At 41.4% G+C, this 23,938-nt stretch overlaps 1 protein-coding gene across 3 annotated transcripts in view; it reads left to right on the top strand.

Moving 5' to 3' along the window:
* Tmem135 (transmembrane protein 135) overlaps positions 1-23,938 on the top strand; it is a 268,940-nt gene that overhangs the window by 43,176 nt on the left and 201,826 nt on the right. For 2 of the 3 annotated variants that reach the window (XM_060367497.1, XM_060367496.1), the window contains exon 3: positions 9,029-9,158. In XM_060367497.1, the coding sequence (XP_060223480.1) occupies positions 9,153-9,158 (6 nt within the window). In that variant the 5' untranslated portion in view covers positions 9,029-9,152. Of the gene's footprint in view, positions 1-9,028; positions 9,159-18,793; positions 19,136-23,938 lie in introns of those variants that run through there. The other variant, XM_060367495.1, reaches the window with a different exon arrangement.

Below are 23,938 nucleotides of genomic sequence, written 5' to 3'. Positions count from 1 at the left end.
AGACAGGTTCTGTGGTTAAGGTACCTTTGCAGGGCTCTAAGCTATGAGACTGTTTCACATTGAGAAGTCTCTCTTTCAGATTCTACATAAAAAGTTCTGAACTCTCAATTTTATTATGAAAGTGTGCTTCCTGAGTCGCAACCACTGTGTGCTAGCTGTGTGTCAAATCTTCTGAGGGTAGAGTTGACAGTAAAGAAGCTAACAGCTCTGTGACCTCATTTTCACCCAGATTATCTCTTTAATTTCTCCAGTTAAGCATGCTATCTTGTAAGTCTTATTAGCTGAAACCCAGAGTCTCCTCCTCCCGAATTATTTAAAAAATAAAAACATTTCCTTGGTCAAAAGGCTTAAGATCTGCTCCTAAAAGCCAGGTCTGGAGACTAATGAGCCAAACATTTCTTCGTTCTGTTTTACCACATTGAATCCCTGCTTGTGCCATCACAGTCTGCTGGGCTTAGGTTTGGTTGGTTGGTTAATTTACTGGTCTCACCTGGCTTTTAGAATGGGCTCGTTGCCCTTTGGATGGAAGAAATGTTTTGATTTCTTAAGTAATTTTGAAAATACGCCACGCAGATGCTATGTTGTCTACAGGGACTCCAAACTTTACTTATAAGTTTCAGCTCCTCAGAGCCCTTTGTCTACATTCAGCATGCTCCATTATTTTCCAGTGGCATCTAGCCCTGTGTAGCTGGTCCTTCCCTTACCAGAAGGGCTTCTTAGAAGTCTTTATTTCCAATCCATTTGACATGATGTAACCAAGAACCTCAAACAGGGCAGGGCCTGTTTTTCTCTTGTTTTCTCCGAGCTGCCACATTGAACAGCTGCAGCGGCATCATCGTACTTCATCCTTCACAGTATATCCATTATAACAGATTACAGCGTGGACAGTGGCCCCTGGGTAGAACAGCTCACCTTTGACTCACACCCTTAACCTCCAATATCAGCCGTCCAGCTAAACAAAATGGGAAAGAACAGAAACATCTAAGATTAAATCCATCCCAGTGTTTTCTTATTTCAAGGCAGTGAGTTTCTTGTACTTGCATAGTTCAATCAAGTGACTTGCAAAATAAAGATGTTCTATTCTAGTGTGATTTCCTTAAGCTTTTCTTTATATTCTAGGCACCTCATTATAAAGATAACGATAAACCATCATTTTGTTCATCAGACACGGTACCAATACTTTACATTCATTATCTCATCTTTCTTACCAAAGAATTATGAGTCTAATAGAAGCGGTAGCATATGCAGAAATTATAGTCCAATGTAGAATGTGAAAAAAATTACAGAATGAGGTAAGTGCAATGCATCAAGGGGACTCTTAAAAGAGAGGGATTGTTTCTAACCAGAGAGATTTATTCAATCAACAGTTAACATTAAAAACCATGTGCATTTTTACGTCTTAGTCTCAAGAATCTCACAGACCATGAAGAAACAGACAAAGATACAGTTCACCCCCATAATGTGATGTCATCTGATGATGGCAATCAAGCCCATTTGGGTAGGCTCTTTGCAAGAGCCAAGCATGGAAACTACATGAAGGATACTGAAGGATCTCGGGGCTTCTGGTAAAAATGAAGTGGGGATCCCTGATATCACTGGGTTACACCTGGCCCCCATTATGCCAGCCCCATCTCCTGGAAGAGGGGGGGGGTTGCTACTTCTCCACTCGCTTCTCTTTCGAGGCCCTAATTTTGAAGGCTTTAATGATAACCAGTCCTTCCCTTCCGTAGAACTGGCTTTTTTCCCACTGCAGATTGCAGTTCACTTTTCCTTCCTTAACTTCATGCAGTCTGTGACCTCCTCTCCAATTTACCAATTCTGATTCACGTGTTTCTTCTTCCCCCTACAGAGAAGAAAGAGCCAGCTTTTGGAGTTCTAAACTTCTTGGAAAAAGGCCAGGCTTCCATAAACCCCAGAATATTATTACGTGAATTAAAATGTTCACATGCTATCAGCCATGCAGTTACTTTGACATTTATTTTGGAAAATATTACATTTGGAAAATGGGAAGCCTTCCAGGGCATTCCTTTACCTTAGGATATCAGTAGACACAAGGGTATTTTGAGATCATTTCTTGCTCAAAAGTTAACAAATAATCTGTACAAATAGACACATAAAATTGCCTTAAATAATGTTAGTTAAGGATTCCAGGGCTTTACAAAGTTCTGATAGCGTATTTGTTAAGAAATATGGGACAGAGGCTGCAATTCTAACTCACTAAAGCAAACTTTCAAAATGCCTTTGAGTTAACTCCCACTTGGCTCTTCTTGCACATTTCTCTTCCAATCACTGACCTTCCTTGCTGCATTTTATCCAATATTTTACATGCTTCAAGCCCTCTCTTCCTGACTGCAAGAGGCAAAGCAGCCTAAGTCCTAGAATGGACTGTATATAAAACCAATGACTTAGGTCCCCAAGGGCCTAAGAAATGTCCACATTTCTCCCTTAAATCCTTTTCCATATTTTTCTTCTTGGCTTGATTTTTATAATGTAAAAGCTTTAAGAAGAGAGAGCCAAGGGCCTGTTAGCTTACCAATCACCTCATTCTTTTGTGTGGCTCAATTCCCAGTTATTGTGATATGTTTTCAGTGGCTTCAATACAAGCAATACAAGGAAGACCTGAGGGGACAGCCTTCAGGGAAAGGGGCTTGAATGATCAACTGAGTGCAGTCCTTTTTGAGTGTTCTTTAGGCTTTGAAATTTGATAAGGACTGAAATTCGGCATTGTTCATCATTTCATTTATGAAAGCAGGAAATCCAAAAACTGTAGAGAGAGCCTGGGGAGGGAGAGAGGGAGAGAGAGAGAAAAAAAAAGCATAGAGAAAAAGTAGGAGGACATATTTTAACAGACAGCAAAGATTACATATGAGAAAAGACATGTCATATGATGGGAGAAAACAGGTAAAAGCAGATTCCTGAATTACATAATTAACTACATTGAAGATGTATTTATATAGTGAGTGAGTAATGAAACATGATTAAACAAAAACACTTTAAAAAGAACATAGAATTCTATATACTAACATAAAATGTTAGTCAAGAAAAGTCAAATTAAAAATAACAAGTCTGAAGTGACATAAGTTCAATCTGAGGAAAAATGTAAATATACCACAAAACAACTGATAGTATGCTTAAAATTGGAGATCTTTTTCTGAGTGGTAATAGAATTAAAAGAAATTATAACTTTTGTGTTGTATAGTTCCTATACTATTTGAATTTTCAGTTCTGTGTATTGATTTTCTTCTGATCAAAAAATTGGTTGGTTGACAGAGGATTATGGCTTCACTTGATATTCTCCTCAGAAGACTTTCTGGCTTAGTTCTCTGCCTGCCTGCCTGCCTGCCTCTCTCTCTCTCTGTCTCTCTGTCTTTGTCTGTGTGTGTGTGTGTTGCTGGGAATTGAACACGTGGCCTTGTGTAGTCTAGTCAGGTTCTCTACTACTCGATTCCCTCCCTTTTTCTTCCTGGCTAGTTTTATTGGGCTCATATGTAACATCAGGCTGATGGGCCTGCAATCCTGGTCATCCTCCAATTCCTATGGCTGTGGCAGAGTCTCGTGTTTGATAAGGATCCTAATTTTCACACCTTGTCTTCCTTTAACTAGAAGTTCCTTCTGCTGCATATTCCCCTAATAGAACTCATGTTCATCCCTTAATACTTAGCTTGGCCGTTAGTTTGCCTCACCTTCCAAGGCGCAGTTTCTACTTTGTTCCTGAAGCATTTACCACGTGCTTCTGTTGCTACAGTAGTTATAAGGTCTTCAATTAAAATATTCATTTCTCCAGCCTTTCCTGATAAAAGAGTTTTAAATCTAGTGAACCGCAGATATGGCTATTTTCAGAATCACCAGCAGATGACTCAGCAGGAGAGTCGCAGACAAGGCATTATGCTTTCACAGCTCTTTGCCTTCTCTCTGCCTCTGGGAGAGCAGGAAAGTCACTCTCACTCCCTGTCCTTTCTCCAACAGCTAGACTAGGGTCACTCACACTGTGCCTATCTAGTAGACACTTGCTGAATGAACAATGAATGAATGAATGCCTGAGGTGTCTTAATCCTCTGTTCACCAGGTCAACTCCTAGTATGCTTTCAAGACTAATTTCAAATTCTTTGAGCCCATCCTGGTCCATTTCCCAGATTCTCAAGCACTATTGCCTTTACATGTGCCCATGTATTTTATAGTACGCTTGCACTTTAACTTTCTTGTCTTCTTGTACAAGAGAACTCTCGAAGACACAAATTGTGGGTTATTTTAATCTCTGATAAAAGAAAATCTTGAAAGGAATTACATTTGTCATTTTGTCTATGCTTGGTAAGAGTCTGGGGGAAGAATTATTGAGGCACAAAAGCTATGGCCTCTCAAGAAGCAGGGATCCTGGGATTTGGAGTTTGGGATCTTATCTCAGGCTTTCTAAATTCCATACCAAAGGAAGAACCTTTGGTATGTAAAGGTCAACAAAGAAATGCTGCCAAGAGAATGGTGGCCCTGGAGACCACCTAGGAAGTCTCTTTACCTGGAGGCATGAAAGGGCCTGCCGTCTGAAAAAGGAATGAAATAGTACGTTTGATTTTTATGGTTAAAATGAAAAGGAAACTTGCCTCTCTTTTTGCAGTTCATGAAGAGCCAGCAGCTGAGCTAGTTAGTGTGAGGTTTCACAGATTGATGGTATCTGAAGGAGAATGATCACATGAGATGAAAAGGACTTGCACTAAATGCAAGATGTGTGAAACAGGGGCATTCTCTACCAGAGACGGGACTCTCGTGATTTTACCTCTACACAGTGAGCTGATCTGGCAGCACGATTAGAAGGAAGAGACCAGGTTTCAACAACAGTACATGACACCATTCAGTAGTAGTGGATTCATGGATACAGGACTTTGAGGTGAAACCAATTTAGTGAAACCAAAGGGACCAGCTAATTTGGATACTGTTTTCACCGGAGCATCCTGGGAATGCTTAGCAGAAAAGAGGTCCTCGTGAGAGTGCCACCATTTTCACCACTAACACGAAGAGACTGAAACATATTAAAGTCTACACTGGATCTGCTCTGGTTTCTGCTGCACTGCTTGGTACCTGATGGGATCTGGTATGCTATTAATAAAATGTAGGTTAAAGAGTGATGTCCATGAAGCTATGAATGTGCTTTCCATAAATTAAGGTGGGACTCCTTTTAGGATTTGTTAGATTGCTCAAGGCTTACATTAAATGGTTGTTTAGGTACAAAGACTGTATTCTATGGTGCGTTCTGGATACATACAGCCAGTTCTCCCAGAACCCACCACACTATGATTAGAGATGAGGTCACGTTTGCCTTGTCATGTCTGAGGTACTGTGGTTTAAACTTTCATCTCATCCGATGACAGGAATGTCTTTTATGAGGCTTTTCCTTCACAAATATGCTATTACACCTCACAGTTGCTCATATTTTCCATACCTCCCCAGCTACCTAGGCCTCGAGATTCTCAACATAGCTCTACCACTCTTGTTCCTTCTTCCTGCAGCCCCAGGTGTCATCAGATATCTCAGCTATACTGGCCTCCGTGGGTGAGGGAAGGCTTGCATGTCCTTTACTAGATATCCTAGTGGTTAATCTGTGTTATAAAACTGACTTATTTTAAAATGACTACTTCTGAATGCATAGATGTATACCTTGGAATCTTGGAAGGTGTCTCTCTGTCTAGTTCCTGATGTTAGGCTATCTGGCAGCATCTTCTTACCTTCTTCCTCTGGGACTGACCTTCAGTGTGTTTTATTATACAGAAAGTCCCAAATAGAAGGCAGCATGTCTTTCTCGAATATTTATAGATTTATTTCCTGCCTACACTCTCTAGGAAGTTCTGGTTCTTCTCCATTCATAATGGCCTTGTAGCTTCTGTGAAATCTTCACATAAAAGCCAGAAATCCTATTAGGCTACACTACCAAAGTTTATGTCTGAGTAACTCTACCTATGAGATAATCACAGGCCAGTCTTTATGCACCAGACCTAGCCCAGTCCCATTTGTTTTTATTCATTTTATCAAGTGTGAGCTTGAAATCAGAACTATGGTTGTTCTATAGTCCTAAAATGTTCACTTCTGAAATCCCTTGTGAGAATGTGTTGAAAGAAGCCCAAATATTTCTACTAAAATAACGATAGCATGCAGTAGACATAGAAATCTGCAGAGATGAAGCTCTGATTACAGTAGAGATGAGCTTTCAAATATTAATATTCAGAAAAGTTTAGCTCTGTGGGAATGCATCTGTGAGGCTTCCACTCCAGAAGCCTCTGGCTCAGTATAAGCAGAATAACCTTGTCCATGGAGGACACCTTCTCCACACGAAGGACTGATATGCTTCAGGGTGAATGACAGCTTCCACATCTTTTTTTTTTTTTAAGATTTATTTATTTTTATTTTATGTGCATTGGTGTTTTGCCTGCATGAATATATGTGTGAGGGTGTTGGATCCCCTGGAACTCTGAGGTCACAGATGGCTTTGTGGGTGCTGGGAATTGAACCCAGGTCCTCTGGAAGAACAGCCAGTGTTCTTAACTGCTGAGCCATCTCAACACCAGGTTCCACATCTTACAAAATCCATCTGGAGGTCTGAAATTGAGACATGCAAGACACCATTTCTACTCCAGCCTTTAAAAAAACCCTTGGTCTGTTTTTAGATAGAGCTCAAGTTCCAAACAGTGGGGACCATCTGTCCCAGTAGGCTGAGCTCTTCTAAGGTTATCACTTGGGAAAGGGAGTCCAGTCTGAAGAGAGAATCCAGGCAGAAGGGAATGACTACCCCTTTTCCAGGGACCACAGCCCTTTCCCTGCCACATAAATATGGAACTAATTTTGACTTATTTTTCTCAAACCATAGATATCTGGCTTGTCAACAATAATTCAAAAGTGATTTTGTGGAGGCTAAAGAGTTAGAGCTAGCCAAATTGTGAAACTGAGATTCTTTAGGGATTCAGTTTCTGTAGTAATAGGTCATGCAGAATTAAATAAATTTGGAGGTGTACATATTAATGGGTTTAGATTGCAGAGAATGTCAGCGCAGATAAATTGGAACAAAAGGGGTGGGTTTTCAAAATACATTCCTGAACAGCCTTAAGATTTTATAATTAAAAACAGCTGGCAAATGCTCTTATGTTTGTTTCCCTTTATATTGGTCCCTAATTGGCCACTAGCCCAAACAATAAAAAATGGTTTTTATCAATCACTTAAAATTACTAATAAGGAATGTTATTAAATTAAGTTATATGTGCATGTATGCATGCATATGCACACGTGTGTGAGTGTGTGTGTGGGGGAAGGTGGTTTGAGGGCAACTTTCAGGACTTGGTTCTTGATTTTCATCTTGTTGAGTTGCGTCTTCCTTGTTTCTGCTTTTCTCTGGGCTAGCTAGCCTACGAGCTTCCTGCCCCTTCTTCTGCCTCTGCGTCCTGTCTCACTGTGGGAGTGCTGACAGCAGATGCAAGCCATCGCATCTGGACTTTTTCATAGGTTCCATGGCTGTTAGGGTTGCACTGCAAGTATGCTGACCCAGTAAGACATCACCCTGGCCCAAATTTAAAACTTGAAAACACCAACAGCTATATAGTAGAACAAGGGACTTCTGGCTCCTTTTGCCTTAAGTTCCATTCATTCAAATTTTGATTGCCAGACATTGTACCTGGCCCTTTGGTATACAACAAAATAAAGGAGCCAGCACTCATTCTTATTGCTGGCCACAGAACAGATATGCAGGAAGCTGTTGACCAAAATTCTGAAATAAAAGGCTGTTGTTACGTGGTATTAGAGATGTGGACCTGATAATATTTTAACCCTATGAAATTTTAAATGGGGCCCAGGGCAAGGTCCTGTTGGGTCAAAATACTTGTAGCGCAATCCTAACAGCCCTGGAACATATTAGTCACAGAAAAAAGTGACTGATTCTATTCAGAAGGCTTCATAAAGAAGCTGTATTTGATTTGAATCTTGAATGGTGAGTAGAAAGTCACCAAAATGAGGGAGCAGAACATAACTGCTTCTTTGGCACTTACTCTTATTAGGAGATGGATGAAATTTCACATGGCTGGAGACTGGGTCTTGCTCAATGCTGTATTCCTAGAGCTCGGCTAGTCCCTGCAACACATCAAGAGTTCAAAGAAGCTTTTTGACCAACAGATTGAACAGTTTCAGAGGGAAACATAGGTATAATAAATCAAATAACACAATGTAGTTTTTATCCCCCTAAACTGTAGATGATACCATCTGAACCATTGGCTCTTGGAAAGGAAAGAGATGTTTCCTAAAGAGAGTTGAAAAAGAAAAGCATTACAGAAGAGACAGATCCACATTCTAGTCTATGTAACTTTAAATAAATGCTTAACTTACAGTACTTTCATATTTTCTCATTTGAGTCATACCCCTTGGTGTATTAGTATAAGAAAAGTGGGGGAATTTAACAGGAAGTGGAAAGAACGTGGCACTAACAGTTTCCAAATTCAAATTTAATACATGCATTCCAGGTTTAGGAAAGCAAGCTGTGTAGGTACTGGTTATTTACTCACCAAAATTACAGTTCTTGAAAAAGCAGATTAATAGATGTTCAAAACAAGACCTGCCTCCTTTGGATCAGAAATTGGGAGAGACTATAAATCAAAGCAGGAAGCTTTGGTTCCTCTCATCACAAAAATGCTGAGTGTGGCCATGTGCATGTCTTACTGGAGTCTCCTAGTTCTCTCTAATCTGGTCAGAAGGGGACAGTGGTGGGAAGGAGAACTACCATGGAAGGCAATGCCAAGAAGTATAGCAGTTGCAGAGACGTTCCCAGAAAGCGAGTAGGCTCATTTAAAACTAGGTTTGGGTCATAGCTGTCTTTGGAACTTTAGAGACCACTATAGATCTCATCTCATAATACTGCTTTGAAATGTAGAAAGTATAAAGAGCACTTAGGTAATAAAAGACATTGGTCATTTGGTTGTAAAACGGATTTTTTTTTGTGATATTACAACAACTATATAATGCCTAAGAGCTAACTGATGTTTTTGTTTTTGTTTTTGTTTTTCAGACATTTGTCCTAACTGTAACATAAACAGATCTGTGAACTCTACTGGTGATAATGTCATGGATACTGACAGCGCTGCTGTAATTATTGCTTATGATCAGATGGTGGAACATATTATATCAGTCAGATGCTGGTATAAATGAAATTACTGTTTTTATTTCAGTGAGAGTGAACTTACAGTGAATTAATACCTAGAAGATTAGCAAGGTGCTCCTCTGGGTGTGTCCAGGTGTTACCAGATGTAGTTAGGCACTGAGGATTCTGAATTAATCAATGAATTAACCTGTGATGGATTCAGAATAAGAAGATGTTGTTAGGAGGTGAGGAAGGCAGGAGATAGTACTGTTTGGAGGCATTAGGGCTAAAATTAAGGAGCTGAACTTAGTGTTATAATTTGCCTTGCCCTCTTCAGGGATGTACCTCTCAACCACCACATCCTTCCCCCTCCCTGCTTCCTGTCTGCTGTGAGGCAAGACCCCTGCTGGCACATGCCCCTTCCATTATGTTGCTCTGCCAACGCAATGGAAGGGGCATGTCTCTGGAGGGGCATGTCTCTGGAGACAAGCCCAGGAAACTGTGAGCCAAAATAAATCCTTCCTCCTTTAGTTGCTTATTAGAGGCATTCTGTCCCAGGGAAGATAAAAGTTATGAGTACAGATGAAAAAGAGTGATCAACAACAATTGCTATCTAATTAACAAAGTGCTATACAAGAAAATAAATACTTTTTAAATTGCGACACTACCTTTATTGTGAATTTTAATTCTATGTGTAAGCAAATATTGTTAGCTTGAAGTGAAAAGAAAGTAAAATAGTGATGGCTTTGGACACTTAAATGACTCAGAACAATAAGCACTTCTGACATAAAAATAGACTAGAACAAGAAAGATTTTAAGTAAGTATAATTGTACAAACGTTAGAAAAAAAATGACAGTCCATAAAGTGAAAGCTGAGACACTGTCTCACACCTTTGTATATTCACATATATCACTAACAGTGACTGTGTACACACATACATAAACACATACACATAAATACGGTGCAATCAATGAATGCTATGAAACAGCTTGTGATTTTATTCTTTTGATATAATGAATATCTTTCAATATTTATACATCCACATATGTTACTCTTTTCGCTTTCTTCATTCTGTAGCATGGGTAACTACGTTATGTTACATGTATGTTGTACATGTCTACTTGGGATGAGCATACACATTTTGCTTCTTTTGGTTTTATAATAAGGTCTGGAGAATCTTTTGTTCAATATATGTATAGAATAATGGTCCAGATTGGAATTGTTGGGCTACGAGACCTGTGGGTTTAAAATGTCAATATATCTGACAAATTATGTTATAAAAACATTGCTAATTCACAGCCAGAGGACAGGAAAATGTAACGTAAGGTAATTACATTTCATCATTTACTTAAATTGCTGTAGCTTAAAGGAAGAAATCCTCAGAAAATGGACACTAAATTTGATTAAGATGTGTTTTTTTTTAATTTTATTTTTTTCTTATCAGTTACATTTTATTAACTCTGTATCCCAGCCGTGTCCCGATCCCTCATTCCCTCCCAGTCCCTCCCTCCCTCATCTCCACCGTGCCCCTTTCCAAGTCCACTGAGGGGGGGACCTCCTCCCCATTCATCTGATCCTGTTTTATCAGGTATCTTCAGGACTGGCTGCAAAGCCCTCCTCTGTGGCCTAACAGGACTGCTCTTCCCTTGCGGGGTGGGGAGGCCAAAGAGCCAGTCATTGAGTTCCTGTTAGAAATAGTCCTTGTTCCCCTCACTTTGGGAAACCAATTGGTTACTGAGCTACCACAGGCTACATCTGAGCAGAGGCTCTAGGTTATATCCATACATGGTCCTTGGTTGAATGTCAGTCTCAGAAAAGACCCTGTGCCCAGATATATTTGGTCCTTGTGGAGCTCCTATCCTTTCCCCATCAGACTAACTCCCCTTCTTTCTTATGATTCCCTGTACTCTGCCAAAGGTTTGGTCATGAGTCTTTGCTTTGAAAACACTGCTAGTTAGAGTCTTTCAGATGCGCTCAGTAGACTCCTGTCATATGTTCAATGCACATCCCATCTTAGGCAACAGTTCTAAGCAACTAATTTAACAAATTTCCACGAGAGCAGGAATTGCTCAAGGGATTTTGAATTTGTGTAGATAGTGGTTGGCTGGGCTATTGCAAAGGGGGAGGTGATTAATGAACCAGAGTTTGTGGCCTTCTGGATGAGACTGTAGCAGTCTCATGGATATAAGCAAGCACCTCCTGTGTATAAAGACATAGTTAAATTAAAGCCATTAAGCATTGCCTCAACTGCAGTCCAGAGCTTTTCTCTGACAACTCTATATTCCCAAGGATATAGGGTAAGTGCTAGAGGGAAATTTAGCATGCACCAGCCTCCTAATGTCTGCATAAAATATACAATGATGTGTTTTTTTAAGGAGTCAGAAAATATGAATTTGCTTGAGTACAAATGGCAGCTGACTTTGTCTTCTTATACCACAGAATCTAGTTTCCTAAAAGAGATGCCCCTCCCCCCAAATCCCAAGAGATTTAATGAGCATGGAAATATTCAGCTGTTCATTTAGTCCTTTTTCTGGTAAAAGCAGGTAATGAAATAAATTCTTGTAGTATAATAGCTTTATCATTTATGAGCTAATACTAATGAGGAGCACCCTGGCCTTTGCTTGATTCTAGCCACAAGGGAATGCTGATTTGTTTCAAGAAAGTAAGAGAAGTGAAGATGAATTAGAAGTAGATCCTGCCTTGGATGTGCTTATTTGAGGGTGATCAACGTTTCTCAAATGAATGAAAATTAGTCAGCCAAGATTATTAGCTAGCTGTTTTCCAAGTGTCTTGATTGCTGACTGTTTCTGTGTAGAAAGAGATAATAACGATAGGCTTAAACAACCTCAGCTCATCTTCTTCTGGCCATGAGGAAGAGTGACACACAAAGTAGTTTCTATTCTACTTTAAAATTAGGTTGGAGACAAGTGACTAGGTGACATCATTAAACGAATTCAAGACATGGAACACACACACAGAGACAGAGAGAGAGACAGAGAGACAGAGAGAGAAACCAGAACAATGAACTTTATCTACCAAAGTTACACTTATAGCTATTGCCAGAAACCAGCAACTTCATTGCTAGAAAAGCATATGCCTACAGAATGGCAAACGAAAGCACATCCAGGTCTGGGAATACAGTTCAGTTGTTGGACCACTTGCATGAAGTCTTGGTTTCCATGAGCACAACCCAAACTACATATGATGATGTTCGCCTATAATCCTAGCACTGGGGAGACAGAGGCAGGGGATCATAAGTGTAAGGTCGTTCTGAGTTACTCAGAGAGCTTGAGGGCAGCTTGTGCTGTGTGTGACTGTCTTAAACAAGAACAAACAAAAGGACATTCACTGCTGATTTAGTCATAGGAGCTCCAAATGTCCCAGGAGGTACAAACTGTTGCTGATACACACAGTAAAAGTTTACACAGAAACAAGAATGAATGAGCTATAGCAACACATAGGAATATGCACAAAATTATGAGTGAAGGGAGCAAGGCACACAAAATTTCAATTTATGCTTCTATTAATATGAAATTTTAGGAAGAAGCAAAGAAATTAGAATTGCAGTTATCTCTCTTTTTAGGTATATTTATTGAAAGGGGGCATAAGATAATTTTATCTGTGGTTGAAAATATTCTTTTTTATTAATCTGCCTGATATCTTGGAGGATATCAGGAAGGAAATGAAAAACTCACCAAGCTTTACTCTGAATTTTTATGTATTCTACTACCAAAACTTATACATACACACATCATACAAGCAAAAAAAGGAAAGGAAGGAAGGCAGAAAGAGTAAAATCAAATAAACAAGAAAGAGAACAAATTATAAGCCCAAATAACACAGAAGCCGGCATCACTACTTAGAAGTTTCCTAGAACTAGCCAAACTGCCCCGGACTTTACAGAGACACAAAACAATCCTTGCTTATTTTAAGCTCTGTGAGCTCTAGAATGCTTTTTTTTTTTTTTTTTTTTTTTTTTTTTTTTTAATCTCCGCACAGCCTCAACTTTCTCGACTAATGCAGCAGCTGTCACCTACAAAGTACCCAGGCCGGAAACCTGGCTTTGACAGCACAACAAGGGAGACCTTATCTCTCGCTAACGAAGAGCCACACAACAAGCTTATTAATGGATGCCCAAGCCCTAACGCCAGCTTACATTGACGAAAAACAACACCCCTTACACAGAATGGGATGCATGGCACCAACTTACTCAGTGTCTCACCTGAGACAGCTACACGAATAACCATAAATCATGAAAGTAATATAATACTGGGTACAACCAAATTCTGTCAGGTTGTTTGAGAGTATTTTTGGCAATTTTTAAAAGCGTTTTAAAAAAATTACTCATTTTACATCCTGATTGCAGCACCCATTTCTCTCCTCCCAGTCCCCCCACCCACCCCCGCATACCCCTTCCCCAGCTCCTCCCTCTCCTCCTCAGAGAAGGCAGAGTTCCCCCATGGGTACCAACCTGCCCTGGTACATAAAGTCGATGAGAACTAGGCACAAAGTCTCCTACTGAGGACAGACAGGGCGGCCCAGTTAGGAAAATGGGATTCAAAGAGTGGTATCAGAGTCAGAGCACCAAGGCCACCACCCCTACCCACCACCCCCAACCCTCCTTCTGTTGTTGGGGGATCCACATGATCAAGCTGCAGAAAAAGGCAACTTGGTCAGATAGTAAAGTCTGGCAACATTCACTTATTAAATTATATAATATGAAAACTCTGTCTAATGAATTTTTTCATTTGGCTAAGGGAATTTCGAGGCAGAAAGTTGAAAGTATAAGCAAGTTTTAAAATATCATATGCGATTAGATAACAGTGTCCTTGATTTCTTGGATGTTTTGTGTCAGGAACTTTTCAGATTTAAAGTTTTCTTTGATGGAAGCATCAGTTTCTTCCATTGTGTTTTCTACACCCGAGAGTCTTTCCTCTGTTGCTTGCATTCTGTTGGTGATGCTTACCTCTGTAGTTCCTGTTCACCTCAGTCTTACTCTGGGCCAGCTCCCCTCAGTCCCATGGCTTCCTGGCCCCACACAAACATGTGAGCCTCTGGGGGCCATTCTTATTCAAACAACCACATAACATGAACTGTGTTAAAGGTTGGTAGCATTAGGTGGTTTGAGAGCCACTGTTCTAATGCCTTCCTATTCTGGAGCCCTCTGGCAGCATTAGACCTGAGTACCCTTCTTTTCTATGATCCTGTAAGCTTGCCTGAAACAGCTCCTTTGCTACTCACCTATCAGCACCATCACCTTTGGCATCAGTGGCAATAATTCTGTTCTCAGATTTCTTTAAACTTTCTTTAAAAGACCCCAATTGTTTAATGGTTAATAAAAAGAAATCGCCTCATTTAATTGCAATTTTAAAATTTCTTAGTTATTGGTATGCAATTTCTGTATCACTTGGTACACAATGACTTTTTTTTTATAAGCTATGTCAACTCTGTATGTTATCATACTCAAAAGAACTTCGTGTTACCTTTGCGTTGTTTGGGGGTGGTGGTGGTGGTGTGTTTGTATGTGTGTGTGTGCGTGTGACTATGGTGTTAGGGATTAAATCCAGACCCTTCAGCATGTTAAGGAAGCACTGAACTACTGAGCTCTATTCAAACTTTAAAGTGCTATTTTATAAATACTGTGCATTTATCATCAGAGAAGCTTCCTCCTGCAATTGACGGGCACAGATTACAGAGACCCACAACTGGATGATACATAGAGAGTGAGAGCTTGGAACAATCAGTCTTTTTAATTTTAAATTATTTTAATTAATTAACCACTTAATTAATTCACTTTCCATCTTGATCGTAGCCCCTCCCTCCTGTCCTTCTGTTCCCACTCTCTCTCCCTTTTCCCTATATCCCTCTTCTCCTCCTCCTCAGGAAAAGGGAGTCCCTCACTACCAACCTACCCACGCACATGAACTCAATTAGGACTGAGTGCATCCTCTACCCCTATGGCCTGTTGAGGCAGCCCCACCAGGGGGTAGTGATCAAAAAGCTGGCAACAGAGTCCATGTCAAAGCAGCCCCTGCTGCTTTCCTTATTGGGAACCAACATGAAGCCCAAGCTGCCCATCAGCTACATCTGTGTAGGAGGCCAGTCCATGCATGGCGCTTGGTTGGTACTTCAGTCTCCAAAAGCCCTGTTTTGGGCCCTGGTTAATTGGCTCTGTTGGTCTTTTTGTTGAGCTCCTGTCCTCTCCAGGTTCTTCTATCCTTCCTCCCACTTTTCTCTTATTCTTTTCTGTTTTCTTGCCTTTCTTCCTCTCTCTTTCTTTCTTTCTTTCTTTCTCTCTCTCTCTCTCTCTTTCTTTCTTTCTTTCTTTCTTTTTTCTTTCTTCTTCTTTCTTTCATTCTGTTTGTTTTTCGAGACAAGGTTTCTCTGTGTAGCCATAGCGACCCTGGAATTCGCTCCATAGACCAGGGTGGCCCCAAACTCAACAGAGGTCCACTTACCTCTGCCTCCTGAGTGCTGGGATTAAAGTCATGCACCACTGTGCCTGGCTTTCCCCCATTTTCCCACAAGACTCCCTAAGTTTCAATGTTTGGTTGTGAATCTCAGCATCTGTTTCGATCTGCTGCTGGGTAGGGCCTCTCAGAGGACACCTATGCTACGCTCCTGTCTGCAAACAAAGCAGAGTATCATTAATAGTGTTAGGGGTTGGCTGTCTTCTGTGGGGTGGATCTCAGGTTGGGCCAGGCGTTGGTTGGACATTCCCTCAATCTCTGCTCTATATTTATCCCTGCACGTCTTGTAGGCAGGGTAAATTTTTAGTTTAAGTTTTTGTGGGTGGGTTGATATTCCCCTCCCTCCACTAGGAGTCCTGTCTAGTTAAAGGGTGTCATATTCAATCTCCATGACTACTGTTACTAGGAGTCTCAGCTAGAGTCATCCCATATCTTCCTAGAAGCCTGCCCTGTGGTAGGTCTCTGACTTGTCACAGAGAGTCATCCCACCCTTGGTTTCTCTTCTCATTGCAGGCCCTCTGCCCTACTGCCCCTGCTATCCCAGGCTCTGATATGGCCCCTCATTTCTCTCCTCATTGCCTCTCCTACCTTGTTCCCTCAACCACTTCTGCTGTCTATTCTATTTCCCTTCTGAGTGAGATTTAAGCATCCTCCCTTGAGTCCTCTTTGTTACTTACCTTCTTTGGGTCTGTGAAGTGTAGTATATGGCCAAAATCTGCTTATGTGAGTTCATACCATGTATGTCTTTCTGAGTCTGTGTTACCTTATCCAGGATAATCTTTTGGAACACTCAGTCTTAATTACAATATCTTTATTAAACTCCTCCTCGAAGGGCTCAGGGAGCATGCAGAATAGTAGGTAGAAAGGTTGTAAGAGCCAAAGGGGAAGGAGGACACCAAGGAATCAACGTCTTCCAGATACAATGGGACTGAACTCACAGAGATTGTGGCAGCATGTACAGGGCCTGCACAGGTTTAAGCTAGATAGGGTCCCAGTGCTGATGGGGGTACTGGACGTGAGAGCCCCCATTCTTAACCCAGAAGCTGTCTTCAAAAGTTTCCTCCAATGGAGTCCTACTGGCTATACAAACACTGAAGGGAGGTCCCATGCTCACCAGTGCATGGCCAACACAAAACAAACTTAATGGTCTCTTTGGAGATGTTTTGTCTCATAATACTTTGTTTTGGCATTTTTTTCTTTACCTTACTGTCCTTTGCTTATTATGTTTTCCAATTTTACGTTTAAGGGTGTATGTGTGTGTGCGCTCGCGCGCGCGCGTGTGTATGTGTGTTTCTCTTTGTATTTGCTTGTTTATTTTTATTGTTTGATTTGTTTATTTTTTTATTTTTTTTGCTTTCTAAGGAAAGAGAAAGAAGGCATGAAGTTGGATGGATGGGGAGGTAGGGAGGATCTTGGAGGACATAAAGGAGCGAAAAATATGTTCAGAATATACTATATGAAAAAATATTCTCAATAAAAAAGAAAAAATAGAGTATTGAGCATCACAATACGATAGTTTGTTACTTGTATTTAATATTTTGCTTCAAATAATCAAAGAAGAAAGCATTGCACTTTTTTCACTTAAAACTTTTAGCATTTTTTTTTTTTAGACCATCAGACTGTTGATGTTAGTTAGTAAGACAAGCTTATGCTGTGTGTTTCTGACCTGCTTGCTCTCTGAGATGGAGAGCTTTATAAACACTCGGATCATTTTGTTCCCATCCAGTATTCTATATTAGGCATGTTGGATGGGGGTGATAACTTGAATAGCAGATCTTCAGGAAGATCTTGGACTTTGAACAGGATGTGGTAACAATCGGGAACTTTCGGTTGTCTCTCTAGGGAAGTACATTCATCTGCGGGAAGAAAGGTCTGTGTCGATGTCTGGGTAGCCAGAGTTGTAGCGCTATAGCTGCTGCTTTAAGCTACCCTAGAATCTGTTTTGTGAAGCGATACAACTATCAGACATTGGCTGCCATTTGCCCAAACTGACAGCATGTTACACAGATGTTAGCTGACTCATTTGCACAGGCCTACATAAAAGTTTCTTTCTCTTTTCCTTTTTGAAGAAGGCAAGGTCTCTTGATGCAGTCCTAGGCTCATGTCAAATTCACTGTGTAGCTCAGGCTGGCTTTGAACTCCAGACCATCCTGCTTAGCCTCCTCAGTGCTAGGATTAGAGGTGTGTGCTGCCAGGCACAGTCTGAGGCGTTTGCCTTCTTTCCCCCTTTCTCTGGCCCTTTTGGCTAGTGTGTGGATGTCATGTTAGTGAAGTGGTCATTTTATAATCAGCGAAGCGATCAAAGGTGACAGCCGGCAGGGTAACCTGTAAGGAATCTGGGATGTTATATAATACATAACATATAGTATATATGGTCAGGCATCCTTCAGCAGATCACACTTATCTGTTCATTGTCTCTCTTCTAGAACTCTAGTTTCATGACAGCAGAAACATCTTTTCCACTTCTGTCTCTCGAGGGCTTTAAACAGGGCTTGGAAAATCGTATTAGTTTAGTGAATATTGTAGAAGGAACTGGATGATGATGAGGGACTGATCGATAACACATTTCTGTTTTAAAGAGAAAAGAATTTAGAAGTCCAAAGAAAGCAGGCTATATAAACTAGGAAATGGACAATTGGCCTTCTGGCTGGTGCTTTGTCATGGAAATCAATCTCAGGTCAAGCTCTCTAGTTAGGCAGCAGTCCGGTGGCATCACTGCAGCCTCTGCTGTGTGCACTGCTTGGGTGGTGAGCACCTGTCTAGACTCTTGATAGGACCCCTCAGTCAATAGGGTCGGGCCAGGCCTCACTACGGCCTTTCTCCATACGGTATGTATTTGAACACAGCCAAATTAACATCTTTCGAGGCTTCAAAGACACAGAAGAGCTTAGGAGGTTGAGCAAGGAGCAAGAACGTAGAGGGTTCTGTTGGCAACCGCGGGTAGCCTTAGGTGAACACCCGGGAGAACTGGCAGGACAGCGGAGCACACTCCTCCAGCAAGCAGCGAAGACATCGAATCCTTTTGTTCCACTCTCCTTGGCTCTACTTGGCGGGGCTTTGAGAGGCTGAGCTGTCTAGCCGGACCCGGCGGCGTTCCCGCTCCCGCGTCCCGGAGTCGCGCTCGCTCGCGACGGGCGCAGGCCGCCGCTTCCTCCGCGCGCCGGGAGGGAGCTCGCGCCCGCCCACCCGCGGGAGCGCGCACGCGCCGCCCCTCCCCGCCTCCGTCGTGCGCGCCCCGCCCCCTCGCGCTGCCATACGCGGACCGGCCAACATCCGAGGACTCTGGCCCCGAGTAACCCACTCCCGTGACCTTTCCGCACCTCGCACGCCGAGGCCCGCGCGGCGCCTGCCCGGACGCTGCGTGTCCGCCGCCCACGCCGAGCCCCTCGGTCCCCCGACCGCGCGCCGCCGCCGCCGCTCGTCATGGCGGCCCTCAGCAAGTCCATCCCTCATAGCTGCTATGAGATCGGCCACACTTGGCACCCCTCCTGCCGGGTCTCGTTCGTGCAGATCACTTGGGGCGCCCTGGAGGAGTCCCTCAAGATCTACGCACCCCTGTACCTGGTGAGCAGGGCTGGTGCGTGTGCAGGGGCTCCCGGGGCCCGTTGCTCGTGGGTCAGCTTTAGGGGTGGTGGGAGGCCCGGGGGGAGTCGTTGGCGGAAGGAGGGGGAGGGGGCCCCGAGGGCGAGCTGTCACCGAATGCTTGTTGCTAGGGTGGGGGTGTGCTCTGGACACTTGAGAACAGGGGTCCAGGGACTTGGTGATGGAGAAGTGTTGGAGCACTTGGTCAGTTCATACCCACAGTCTCTCCTCAGCCTCCTTTACCACCCCCTCACCTCTTCATCATATGAAAAAGGCTATGTTTCACCCCAAGTCCCCACAGCCACAGATCTTGTCTCAGTTTGAGATGACAGTTGTTACCTGATTGATTGTGCCTTCGCAAGTTCCCAGACTAGACGGACCTCCTGTCTTGTGCGGTGATTGGGAGTCATTGAAGGTGTTTAAGGAGACCTGACATGTTGCCGAGGTCATTTTCTTATACAGGTTTGCATGAAGGGCAGTTTATGGAGAGTAGAGAGTGTCTGGAAACCTACCTGTAACACTGAAAACTGATAAAGATATTTTCTCCTAAAGAGTGCCACTGTTTTCTTCAGTAACCATATCCTTGGCATTAAAAGATCGACTATTTGGTTACTAAAGTTCATTGTCGCTTTCTTATTTGTTGAAGTGTGCATACTAAGAAGGTAGACATCATATTTTGTATGCTTCCTAAAAGTTCATTCAATATTCAATGGATGATCCATTCTTATTTCTCACTGAAGTAATAATTTGGGCCGATGACATCTTTGACAGTATGATTATGATTATACTTTATGGAGACGTCTAATTAGTAATTATAGACAGAACACAGGAAAAGATAGTTTCAGAAGCCAAGTTTCATTTTTATGGTGTAGACTGTACACCATAAAAAGCTTCCTCACCTTTAAGACAATCCCAGGGATCATGTTAGAGGTGGGTTTCTGAATCAGTAGGTATTGGTGGGGTCTGGGGAATGCATTTTTGATAAACTTTAAAGCAGTGTACATCCTGGGGAGTACCAGCCTTAGTAGTAAGGATCTCGAGGATAGGCCTACATGGACTTTTATCTTACCTGTATCTATATATACATTTCCCCAGAGACTGCTCTTACTAGCTTTTCTATATGAATTGTGGCCAGCCTTTGATTCATATTTATACGACGACGATGTTGTTACTGTTTTGGTGTTGCTGGGGTTCTAACCTGTTGTGCTTTCAAGGCAAGAGTTCTTCTGGTGAACTCTGCCCCAGATTTCTTTAAACACCTACAAATACACTTGGCTCTTGAACAGCTGCACAAAAATATTGTGCCTGTGGTGGGTATTCTTCGCTTAGTCGTAGTCTTTTGCCTTCTGGTTGTGCAGTATCCTCTGTACTGACTCCTAGCTGTGCTCCCCACCTCCCACCCCTGGCAAAACAAAGCAGAACAAAACTAAGTCAGGCAGGTTGTTCAGAGATTGTTCTTGACTTCAAGGATTAGGAATTAGGTGGGAAGAGTGTTTGCACTATGTAATTTTTCCTGAGATCCACAGATCCATTCATTCGTTTAAGATATTTGTGGAACGCCTGGTATTTGTTATATCTACGGCATAGAGAATTTATTGATTCTTTTCTGTTAGGGGAATTTAAGGAAGCAGCTGGAGCAGCGATTCTCCTGCTCTAGCAATGGTGTGGCTCAAGAAAGGGCTTGTTCTACTATTACATTTTCAACTAGATTAAATACTTCTTTAGAGCTAATTTCCTATCTCACATTACCATTTATCAGTGGCTGTGAAAATGAGATTAGTGAGAACCAACTAGCATTTTATTTAAGTGAAATAGGGATAGAAAATTTCAGCCCATTTCAGGCACCCAGGCTAAGCGGTAGAATTTGACTCTGTGGTGTGTGTGTGTGTGTGTGTGTGTGTGTGTGTGTGTGTGTCTAGGGAGAGGACATAGCCACACTGTACTTTTTGTAGGAGTGAGTTTTCTGTAGTTGTTGATGTGGATTTGCATCTCAGCTATGTCAGTTACTATCTGACTTTATGCATGTTTGCTTTGTGTGTGTGTCTGTGTGTGTGCATGTGTAAGGATCAGATAAGATAATGCACTGGTGATCTCCCACAATTTTTTTTTTTTTTTTTTTTTTTTGAGGCAAGGTCTTCCTTGAGCTTTGGATTCTCCAATCTCTACCTCCCAGTCTTGGGACTGCAGATTGCGAATGTACACCACCATGTGAGATTTATACAGTACTGCTATCAAGCTCAGAGTCTTAGGAATACTAGCTAGGCATTCTACCAACGGAGCTATACCCCCAGCTCATCATATGTCCTGAATATGTAATTTTTTCTTTCCTTCCTTCTTCAGTGGCACTTAGGAGTGAGGTTTACTGCCAGTTAGAGTTAGTGGAATTTCAGTCTGGTGTTGAAAATAAAATTGGACATTGATTCATGGTGTAAATGTATAGAATGTATATCAACAGAGGGAGATGATAGTGTGACTCGAGGAAGAAATTTCAGAGTTTTATAAAACAAGGAATATGTACATTGTATAAAACAAAAGCTGTGTGTAGTTAGGAACTATAATTCCTATTGAACATTCTGTGTTTGCTTCTTCACATATTTTATCCTATAAAGCTGAAACTCCATCTGAAGACTACCCCACTTCATGCATAAGCAAACAGAAAATTAGAGAAAATAATCTTGCTCAATAAGATTTTAGAGTCCTAAGATAAAAAGGATAGGATTATGGCCTTAATTTGTGATCCAATGTCAAACTAAAGGTCAGGCCAAAGGAACACTTTGTTTTCATTTTCTTTTTTTTTTTGCCAGGAAGGTTACAGGAACACATGCTGCACAAGGATGAGGAATCCTGTTATCACTCACTATTTTGACTTGGAAGGACAGTTAGGAGTGGTTGCAGTAGCTTCAGCTAATGGGCAAGGGCCTTAAAACTCCCATGGAATCCTACCTATGCTTCACTAGCAGTGAGAACTGAGGAAAATCTCTGCTTCTGTCTTTCTAAATGATAATGCCCTATGTTTCAGGGCTGTTGTTTGGACTTAGAGTGGGATGGCAGTGAGTAGGAACAGCAGCTGACGTAGCCCCTAATGCGGTGGGTTTGCTGTTGAAATATGGCCTAATGATGCTTCTATCTCCTAGTAGGTCAGGCAGCTTTTATGCAGAACCAGCACTATAGGAAAGTTCTGAATGAGTTCAGGTATGAATGAATAGACTTTAGAATAGTCCAGGAACAGGACAGTATTTGGCATACTTTCTAGAGAAAATGAAAGGGCAGTTTTAGAGGCATATTACTGGAAAAAGAAACAGGACACGAGACGGAAGATTTGGAGACAGCATTAGGACCTGCTGATATTTATAGACTTATAAATCATATGCAAACTGTTGCCTTTATTGAAAGAAATGGGAATGTTTGAAGGGCACGTGGCTTGCCTGAGAGACTTGATAAGGAGTAGATTCTAGAACCTGTAAAATGAGCCTTACATTATTTCCCTTTCATTTAAAATGTAAGTTAATCTAATGGCTTCTGTAATTTCCTCACATTCCTCTCTTGTTCTATGCATTTGCCCTCATATTTCTTTTTATCATAGAATTCACCTTTTGCTTAAAACATCTTTGAAATGTAGACACACTTTTTTTTTATTTTGATCAACAGTTTATAACTCAATTATAAAGGAATATTAAATGACAATTTTGATTTGGTGATTAGTATAGTCCACTGACTGATAAAGAGAAAGAAATGTTTCAGAAAGTTATAGAAAATCATTTCACACAGTTCTGTGAAATCATACAAATTTGCCTCCTATGAGAACACGATACTGTTAAATCTTTTTCCCCGACAGTCCTGCAGTGATTTTAAACCTCTAGTATTGCCCACAATTCACTCAGACTTGTTGTTAATAGGAACTATTATTTCCTAGGTAAATATATTGTCTAAGATAAAATCACAGATGATTTTATCTTAGAAAGTATGGAGACCATAAAGACAGTCCCAAACCGAAAAGATGTAGCTGTAAATGAAAATTGGGTCTACATCTGTGTGTATGCGTATTCGTATGCACTCAGACTTAGCCTTCTTTGCGATGACTCTTTAAATTTTTTTCTGACCCAAACCAAGCATGCTTTTTATTGAGACAACCTGCCTCCAGAAAACTATATTTTATTTTTCTAATTTTTTATCTTTTTTTTTTTAAATTTTTACTCACCTTTTCCTTTTTTAACCTTCACAGAAATGGGTAGAGTTCCTAGTATCTTAGGAGTGGGATTATGTTGCTGCAAATGCTGGTTACTTGACTTCTTCATTTCCGTACTGTAACCTTGGGCTGCAGAGAAGATTATATTCTGTGCATATATGCCAAGTTCATTTGATCAGTTTAACTGTTATTTCTTTGCTCAATTTTAGCTTCAGCAATATATCTAAGAGAAGAGTGGGCTAGTCAAGTCGCCCAGTATTCTTGTATCAGGACCTACCTGACCTTTTATGCCCGTATTCTTATTCTTCTTATTCCTATTTCTGTTCTTATTCTTGCTATTTTTTGTATGAAAATGGGAGCCCCAGCATTCAACACTCAGTGCATATGTCTTTACAACTTTATGTTGTGCTGAATTGTTCCCTTTGTCAATATGTAGGTCTTCATCTCTTCTGATTAATGCTGGCTTGAAGACTAGTTCATCCTGTGTCAGATTAGCTAAACCAGCTTAGTTTTGGTTTCCATCATAGGCTGATCCATCATACTTTGACACTCAGTCTCCGGGGGTCCTTTCCAAGTGGGGAATGTTTCTCAGAGAGAAC

The sequence above is a fragment of the Meriones unguiculatus genome, chromosome 14 (assembly GCF_030254825.1).
Source record: "Meriones unguiculatus strain TT.TT164.6M chromosome 14, Bangor_MerUng_6.1, whole genome shotgun sequence".
NCBI classification, from domain to species: Eukaryota; Metazoa; Chordata; class Mammalia; order Rodentia; family Muridae; genus Meriones; species Meriones unguiculatus.
Note: the sequence above shows the minus strand (reverse complement) of the source record. Positions and strands in the feature narration are given on the sequence as shown.